Raw genomic sequence first — 9,572 nt, 5'->3', positions numbered from 1 at the left:
TCTGGGCCCGTCTACGTGGATCATGTGACCGACCGAGGACAGATCTAAATTATTATTACTTTGTTTATTTATTATTTTGGGCCACACAGACAGACTTTCACACACACACTTACAAAAAAAAAAAAAAAAAAAACACTGACAAAAGGGCACTTTGGGCATCAAGGGGCGAAGGAGCAGGTGCTCCAGCACTCTCCGCCCCCCCCCCCCGCACGTGCCTGATCCAGAGTGCGAGCTAACTCACAGACACGCAGACACGAAGGAAACATGGAGAAAAGGAGTTTGCCTTCTAACAGACGGCTACTTTTGACGTCACTTCTCACCTTGTTCGTGCTTACCTGTGAGTTAACGCTTTCTTTGTCATTTTTCCACTTCTGAGGCTCATGAAAGAAGTTGCTCTACCGTTAGCCACCGATACAATCTCGGCTAGTCCTCGTTGTGTTCAAACGGGCTGTGCTGCGTTGGAGGCCAACATGAATCTCTCTGACTTACAGCTCAAACAACACACCTTAAATACTGTAGGTTTACTGTAGGTATACATGTATATAATACTGTAGGTAGGTTTTGAAGGGCGTGGCCATAAGTGTAGGTGAATTTTGATGTCTCGCCATGATACACAAAATTGCTATAACTTTAGCATTAAAGGTCTGAGCTGCACCAAACTTCACATCTTTGATCATAGTCCCACCCTGTAAACATCTACATGGCAATATTACATGACTGTCATAGCGCCCCCTGCTGGGGACAGGACATGACATGTTTTAGACTTTGACATGCTGCTCCGAGCGTGTTGACCGTATCCAACTCAAATGTACTCAGACAGGTCTTCAGACCTTGGTAATGCTATATTGTGAAGATCATGAGGTGTCGTCAAACGGTGTTGCCCTGACAGCACGGCGAAGGTTGATGTTTCGCCAAAACACAGGAAGTTGCTTTAACTGCGCTGTACATTGTTGGATCTGCCTGAAACTTCACATGTTTATTAACAGTCCGGGCCTGAACATATCATTTGAATTTCGTCAATGGGCGTGGCTAAATTGCTTGGTCACACCCTCTCACAACAATAGCCCCCATAGCACAGTCCACCAATATGCACGAAAATTGGTAAGCACATGTATCACACCCAGACACACAAAAAAGTCTTATGGACCCATAGGCTAAACTCAACAGGAATATCGTCCATTTTGAATTTTGTGGTCAATTTTGACATTTCCTACGCATTGCATTTTAACAAACTCCTCCTACAGAAATGATCTAATTGAGATCATAACTGGTGTGTACCATCTAGACAATGATGCTTATTAAAAGTTCGAGGTTTGATTTCTAGCCATGATACACGAAATTGCTATAACTTTGGTATAAATGGTTTGATCTGCACCAGACTTCACAGGTATGATGAAAGTACCACCCTGAACACATCTACATGACAATCAGGAGTCAAAGTCATAGCGCCAACTAGTGGAGACAGGAAGTGACATCTAATTCCTCTTACAATGTCTGAAATAGGGTTTAATCCCAGGAAACGGGATTCCCATGAATGAAAAAATGTTCTATTTTTATTTTTTAAGCACAGAACATACTAGATATATTCAGAAAAATGTAGGCCAACACCTTACCGTTATTAAACATGCAGCAGATATGTGTGTGTGTGTGTGTGTGTGTGTGCGCCGTGTGCCAGTAAAACACAACACAGCCTATTAAGTAAGAAAAGTGCTGATTAAAAAGCACATGTAAGAAGATGTAGGTCACTCTTTTGACAAACCATTGATTGTTTAATTGAGAAAATAACTGACATCATTAGTCATCATTAGCTGCAGCCCCATTGTCCTTTTTTCTAGTGTAAATGCTGATCAGTACTCTAGAAAAACAGTAATTTTATCCACACTACAGTAGCTCCCTGGATTAGCACATTCCAGCTCCTATACTTTGAATTCTAATCTCGTCTGGTGATAGCACATCCTCTTCTGTGGTGCTGCAGCTGTCACAGTGGATGAGGAGAAACTTAAAGCTAGATTTGAATTCGCAGACAGTTTTCTACCAACGCTAGACAACACATCAGAAAAACCATGAAGTCTGATTCCACTCCAGTGAAAGTGTCTTGAGCAATGCATCTTTACAATTGAATTAAAGCTGCAAAAAAATGATGTGTTGCTGTTGTTTATCTGATTCTTATCTTTCTCCATCTCTCTCAGTAGGTGTGAGCAGTTTCCAGGTGGTTGTTCCTGAGAAAGTGAAAGCAGTGCTGGGGAAGGACATCACACTGAGCTGCAGAATAGAAGTGGGCTCCAACGTCAGTCTCACACAGAGCTCGTGGGAACGTTGTCTTCCTACAGGCAACATTACCTTGGCAGGGTTCAGCCCCGAATTTGGGATCTTCATCTCTCTGGGTTATGTCAGACGCGCCTCATTTGTCTCCCCATCTGTGCAAGATGTTACCATTACCATCAGTGGAGCTAGCTTTGCAGACATCGGGCCCTACACCTGCACAGCGGTAACATATCCTCTGGGCATCACCCAAGCATCCACCCATGTTGATGTATTAGGTAAAGTGGAGCTCTGACACTTCCTTTCTCATTGTACTGAGTGCTTCTTCATGCTGTTCTTTCCAAAGCAGGGCATTGTTGGTTGTGATTAAGCAAAGTTGAGGTGACCACTAAGTGTCTTCCCTGGAGGGATAAACTACTGTCTGAAGCTACCTGACTTTTTAAATTACTACCTGGACAGAGGACATGCAGACTTAAATCCCTTTAGGATTCTGCAGCTGTGTGTAAGCTGCTGTGCTGTGGTCCCACTCATCTCAGTCACTTCACTGTCACTCACTGTGAAAAACTGATTTGTCAGGTTTAACCTTTTCCACCCTTTCCCCCCCTATAGACACTTTTTGGTCATTTGTATGGAGTGGGGCAGGTGTTCGTTAGGGGGAGATATCAAGCCATGAGTACATGCTACATAGAAGTGGTATACATACATCATCTGATTTTGTAATCTTTTCTCCATTCTGTCACCCCCCCCCCCCCCTTTCTTCTCACAGCGGAGCCAAAGGCTTATGTGTCTGCCAGTCCCACAGCTCTGCTGGATGGTGGGAATGAGTCATTGGTGGCCACCTGCATCGCGGAGCGTGGCCGTCCCGTTGCTGAGGTGTTCTGGGAGACGGAGCTGTACGGACGAAGCGAGAGGCAAAGTATGGATGAGCCCAACGGCACCAGCACCATACATGTGCGCTACATGTGGCAGCCACAGAGCTACGCCCAGGGAAAGACACTCACCTGTGTGGTGCGACACCCCGCTCTGCAAACAGAGTTTCGCATACCATACATACTAAGTGTTCAATGTAAGTGCTGAGTTATAAGACCTTTTTATTTATTTATTTATTTTTTAAGAAATATATTATTCACAGGTACAATGAATACAACGAACATTAGGGACTCTTTTTAACATTTTTGAGCCATGTGCTAATAAGGATGCAATGGCAATACTGTCCTTTGTTACCTTCCTAATTATTGGATGACCTTGTAATACCCCGAAAGTGACCATTTCTGCACACAGTGTTAGCACAATGTTTAAGGCCTCAGCAAGGTGTTTGAAAATAACCTGTCCAGTAACCTTGTAGACGAGGACAAGACCAAAATGTGTGTTGTATTTGCTGGTGACATGTGGCATCAAATACAGGTTTCTGCGACACTGGAATTTATTTTTGAGAGTTTTCAGTTAAATTGATGTGATGGACAAACTTAAATTGTATCAGATTGAGCCTGGAACAAGACATACTGTTATTCACTGACATTTATGCACCGGCCCACTCGTTGTCATCTATAACTTTGCCGAGTTCATCCTCTCAGTTCGTTTTGATTTTGTCAAGAGAGGCTTCTGTGAGATGGGAGATTTAGTACATTGTTTGGGTAACACCTTTCTGATTTGTGGGCCAAAATTGAGTCAATTACAGAGTTAGTGGGGATAATAAGGAGGTATTATTTAGTTACGTAAAGTTACAAACCTGGAAGTTTTGAAATTGATTAGATTTTGGAAGATTAAAATACCTTTTTAATTTCTGTGTTTTCTTACAACTGGCAAGCAAAGTGTGGTGATATACTATATTTTTCTTATTGAAAAGACCAAAACCAACAATGAATTGTTGGAAAAGAGCAACATTTCAAGCCCAAATTAGCTTTTTTCAGGTTTATAGGAAGATTTTTAACCAGAAAAATTGTATTTTTCTTTATGTAATCAAATGGAAATAATAAAAGGAGCTCTTAATGCTGCAAGTCCTTGGTGAGCAGAAATTGCAATAGCAGTTTTTGGACTCAGGACCTGGACAAAAAAAAGATGTGTATGTGTTTTGCACCAGGTGACGATGAACATGGGCACTATAGTTTACCATATATAGAGTCAATCCCACTTATGCTGTCCTGCTGCAGTAAATACTCCCTACCTAACTAAATATGCAGGCCCCAACAAAAGCTCTATTTACTCCTGTTTCAGCAATATTTGATAAAAACTACAATAACAAAAATATAGAATATCTGGCCCACCTGAAAATATTCAAAGTTAGTCTGAATGGTTTTGTGGCGTTCATGTCACCATCTTTAACTAGCTGCAGTGCATTACTTCACATCTTCTGTGGCTGCTCAATTATTTGTGAAATGTTTATTGACTCTTCATTTGTTCTCATAACAAGTTTTAATTAAATTTTTAGTGTCCACTTTTGTTAGTCAGAACTAGAGAAAAACATGTGTCCCCGCACATTACCAAGTTGGATAATCATGATCCATTATTGCCATTGTCCATCCATTATTTGTAGCAAAGTAATCATTATTATAGCTCTAATTGTGCAGCCCTGACAGGTACACTATTTCATATTGATATGAACCCATGCTGATAGCTTGATTTATGAATAGTCTGCTCACCACCTTACCTTCTTTGCCCATAAAGGGGCCATTTAAGAGTTGTCTTAATGTTATAATCATTGATGCATACTTCCTTGGCATGCAGTAAGGGTTGTGGCCTGTGTTTGGACTGTGTGAGTGCAGACTAATGAAGGTATTTTATGAAACACTGATTAGGCCTCAGCAGCAGCACAAGTCGCTGGAGGCTGCTGGGGGCAGCGGATGGAGATGCAGAAAGACCGAGGTTAACAGGAAGAAAGAGACTTTTGAGCTCAATAAATCATGTCAAATGCAGAGGCGAGGGATTTTAAGTGCAAAAGAAGAACAATTTCAAATGTCGAGCTGTGTGAAAGGGGTCAGTGGGCACTGCAAGCTGAGGCATCTTCCTGTGTGTTATAAGGAGTTCCTCACTTGTCCTCCAGAGAACTCAAAATGAAAAATTGGATATCTAAGTCAGTGTTTAACATGTGCTTCATTTTCCTTTGTTTTTTTTCTTTGTCATGGTGAGGCACTGGAGTTTTTTTGCAAGCTGCAGTACATCCACTGTCTGAGTGATTCTGTCATTTTCTAACTTTCCACCAACCCAGGGTCATTTGTTTGTTCTCTTGGCTCTCGTTCACCAGCAGATGCTGTACCCTGCTACAGTCCTGCACAGCCTTTGTTTTTGTCATTTTTTTGTCTCCCTACTGTGCTTACAATGCACGCTTTGTTCCTTCTGGAAAAGCTCGTTTGTCATCAGGCTGCTGGATCACAGTGACTGATTATTGAGTCCTAGACTTTTACCTCTTGAAATAAAAATAAAATACATTTTGGTCAGCACGACCAGCCTGAGGTGACAAAAAAATACAGCCTTAATAAAGAAAACACTATCATTTTTTTGCTCTCTGTAAATGATGCAACTTTTTAGAATCATAACCTTTTGTTTTATTTTGTTTCACAGTTGCACCAATGGTATCGATAACAGGAACTGACAAAAATTGGCATGTGGGTCAAGAGAATGTGAGGTTCATCTGTGATGCCAAAGCCAACCCACGTGCTCATCACTTCACATGGACCAGGTCAGTATCTCCAAAAACTGTAGAAAAACTTCCAGATCAAATCTCACCGATCCTTGAAAAGATGTGATCACTGGGATACCCATTTTGGTAGACTGTCATCCTATAGGTGCAGATAAGTCAGGGATGCACAATTAATCAAATATTAATCTCGATCATGATTTTGGCCTCCCACAATTAAAATAATATTATTGACTGCAATATTGACGTTTAAAATTTCTGCTCCATGCATAGAAAACTCTGCTCCATATCAAATCAAGCATTTCCTTAACTAACAGCAAGCTATCCTGCAGTGGCAGCCTGTGCAAAATTTCCTGGATGTTGTGGCTGCAGTCCAGAGTAGAAGAGTAATATAAAACGGAGAGCAGACTGGCAAAACGAAAATCAAATGTCTTGAGCAGAAGGCAAAGTCTGAGTGATGTTTGTGAATTTAGGTATTGCATTTAGCATGAAAGATTTTTTTATAAATGGTCTTTGTTGCTGTAGTGGCTCTATAGTGTCTTCCTAAAGGAAGTTGTATAAATTATTTAGAAAATGAAGGAATAGGTTCAGATATAATTTGCTGGGCTGTTTGTTTCACTTGTGTTTTATATATACATCCCAGTTGTTTCTGGTCTTTGCCAGTAATTTTACTGGTCATGCTTGTGATTCTGGACAGTTTGCCCCAAGGACCCATACCATGTACACATATTAAACACTTCTACAAACAGTCTCCAAAATATTCTTGCTTATGTCATATGAATTCAGTTTTCTAGTAAGATAAAAGCGCTGCATTGCTTTGCTCCTAAATTTTTAACCTCCTGTATGGCATACATTCTACGCCCTTCCACAAGATTTTATGAAAATTGGAAAAGTAGTTCTTATGTAATCCTCCTGACAAACAAACCAACAAACAAACCAAACTGAAAGCATAACCTTCTTAGCGTAGGTTTTAAAATAATGCATGAACTTTTAGTCTTTGTCTTCAAGTCTGTGTATAACTGTATGATGTATACCTTGAGATTTATGTAATGTTTTATTTCTGCACAGGTTGGATGGATCGATGCCTGAGGGTGTTGAGATCTCAAACAATAGCTTTGCCTTCACTCGACCGTTGGACCGTAATGACTCTGGAGTATATCGCTGTGAAGTGATGAATGACATCGGCCTCCGCAGTCAGGATGTAACCCTCTGGGTACAAGGTATGTTTTGACTAGAGGGGGTTTCCCTGCATTTGTTAAATGCCATTGATTCACTGACATAAATCCTTGTCGAAAAACTCACAGGACACGAAATGATTCCCATCTGCTTCCTGTGTCTGTCCATGGAGTTCATTATTGTGAAGTCAGGACGTGGATCCTGAGAACTCTGCATCTCTTTTTATTTTCACTTCTTCTCTGCTCCTTTTAATCCTTCTCCAAACAAAGCAACTGCTGCTTTTGATTCTAACTCACTCACTCAAGGGATACAGTGATACTGTGCCCCCTCACAGCTTGTTGCCACAGCTGAACCCACCCCCTCGGGATTTCGCCGGTTATGAATAGATAGAGGGCGTGACCCGCGTCAGCCGACCCTACTATCGAAACTCGGAGAGTAAGGGCGAGTGCTCCGTGACACAGTCACAACAAAAACAGTCTGCTAACAGCCTGACTCCTAGTGTGAGCCAGAAATAACGACAGAAAACACTTACTGTTTCAATTGCCAACTCCTATCATCCATACTCCTATCATCCAAAAACTTTGCTTGCTCTGTTGTGTTGTTATAAGTTAATCTGAAAACCATTTACACTCGCTTCATCAGTTGTTACAGAACATAAAGAGCGTCTTTCTCCCCTTTATTTTTAGGACTCCTCACTCCATCTGCCGTCCTTCCTCTCTGTTTAAATCTTTTCATCACGTTTGCTCTGCAGATCCCCCCACCACCACGGCCGCCCCCAGCACCACTGCATCCCTCCTGCATGACGCCTCCGGAACCAGCACTGCTGTGGACCAGCGGCAAGCTCTATTCACCTCCCTGACGCCAGCTCCCTTACCCGACAGCAGCCAGGGCGCTATCGTCGGCAGGGCTGTAGGTGGAGTTTTATTCCTGATCCTCTTGCTGATCCTTGTCGGTGCCTGCAACATGTCACGGCGCCGCACCTTCAGGGGAGACTGCAACACCAAACTGTGCCTGAGTCCCTCCGACATGCAGAAGGAGTCTCAGCTGGAGATGCGTGAGCTGCAGGAGGACTACGAGGACAAGACGAGCAAAGGCAGCCAGATGTGGCAAGAGGACAAGGTCATTGAGGAGCAGGACCTTGTGAGTAAAATTCAAAAACTTATAAAAAAATAAGTGAACGCATGTCTCTGTTTTATGATTCAGATAATGGTGTTAAGACGACACAACTGTAAACAGATGTGGGGTCTGTACAAAGATGTGGGCTCACAGGACTTGACTGTACTAAGATGTTGGGTTTGATACTGTCATGATGAGTGTGACCTAACAAACTGTACTTCACAAGGTACATTTAAGAAGTTACAATTATGTAATCATTTGACAGTCAAATATGTATGAAAAATACAGTAAGTGCATGTGTCTGGAATTTCAGTTATTCATAAACTTGTACATATGATTGCAGCCCTGAGGAGGATGAAGGCCATAAGAGGAAGAGAGAGCATCATCATGGAGCCCTTTGGACCAAAACAAATAAATAACAAAGCCGTATTTGTTTATAGTGACAGTGTTGTGTTAAGGTTAGGCAAAGGTTATGTTAGGTTAATGTAAGTCAATCTTAGTTTATGATTATGTTAAGTTCAGGATATTATGATGAGGTGAGAGGATCATCATCGAGCCCTTTGGACCAAAAATAATAAATAAATGACAAAAAGGTATTTGTTTTTAGTTCTGCTCCAAGTGTTCAAATAAAGATGTGAATTTGTGTTTAACAGTAAATGGTAAACAAAGGTTATGAGATTATGGTAGGTTAATGTAAGTAATTCTTAGTTTATGGTTATGTTAAGTTCAAGATAATATTACAATTGGGTTCATTTTACAGTTAGGTTGTAAGTGTACATTGTTCAAATGTGTTTCAAAAAAATAAAAACAAAATTTGAAAGGTCGTTGGAGTCTTATTTAAAAGTCCTAAAAGTCTCAGAGTGATTTTTCCATAATGATTTTAACAAAACCTTTAAAGTTGTCCTGTCGTTGGTGTAAAAGTGTAGTGAACATCTTTCTGCTGTTGCAGAAGATCTGATACCTGTGTGAGAGACACATACTCCTCATCCTGTTTTGCCTCTGCTTTTCTTGGTGGCATTTTAAGGCACTATGTGTCAAATTGCTGATGAAACACCTCACCTTAAAATCTTTGCTTCTGCTGTAGGTGAGCCTGTTGGTAGGCCTGTGTTCAGCCCGGTAGCTGGGCTGTGACTGCTGCTGCTGCTCAAATGTCCGAAAAACACCATCAAATGACCGAAAATATCTTGCTATTTCACAAGAGATATACCATTAAATAACAGAAAATCCTCTGTTATTTTTGCCTGTAGTTTATTGTTAATTAATGGTAAAATTCCATTTTTATGGACAGTTGATTAACAGCAGGCGGGGTCCCGTTGTCCAACCCTGCATCGGATTTGCAGCGTTTGAAGTCCAGGTGAGTGATCGGCATTACTACATTAAAAGC

The 9,572-nt window shown here is 41.3% G+C and overlaps 1 protein-coding gene across 1 annotated transcript; it reads left to right on the top strand.

The window, feature by feature from the left end:
- The first annotated feature begins 264 nt into the window (after positions 1 to 264).
- Positions 265 to 8,982, top strand: LOC143339279 (nectin-3-like protein). The gene is made up of 7 exons (XM_076760447.1): positions 265 to 337; positions 2,190 to 2,540; positions 3,029 to 3,328; positions 5,821 to 5,938; positions 6,965 to 7,116; positions 7,824 to 8,212; positions 8,532 to 8,982. The coding sequence occupies exons 1-7, from the start codon at positions 265 to 267 to the stop codon at positions 8,535 to 8,537; spliced, it is 1,389 nt and encodes a 462-aa protein (XP_076616562.1). The 3' UTR covers positions 8,538 to 8,982.
- Positions 8,983 to 9,572: the final 590 nt, after the last annotated feature.

The sequence above is a fragment of the Chaetodon auriga genome, chromosome 20, assembly GCF_051107435.1.
Source record: "Chaetodon auriga isolate fChaAug3 chromosome 20, fChaAug3.hap1, whole genome shotgun sequence".
NCBI lineage: Eukaryota > Metazoa > Chordata > Actinopteri > Chaetodontiformes > Chaetodontidae > Chaetodon > Chaetodon auriga.
This window is presented reverse-complemented; position numbering and strand designations above follow the sequence as displayed.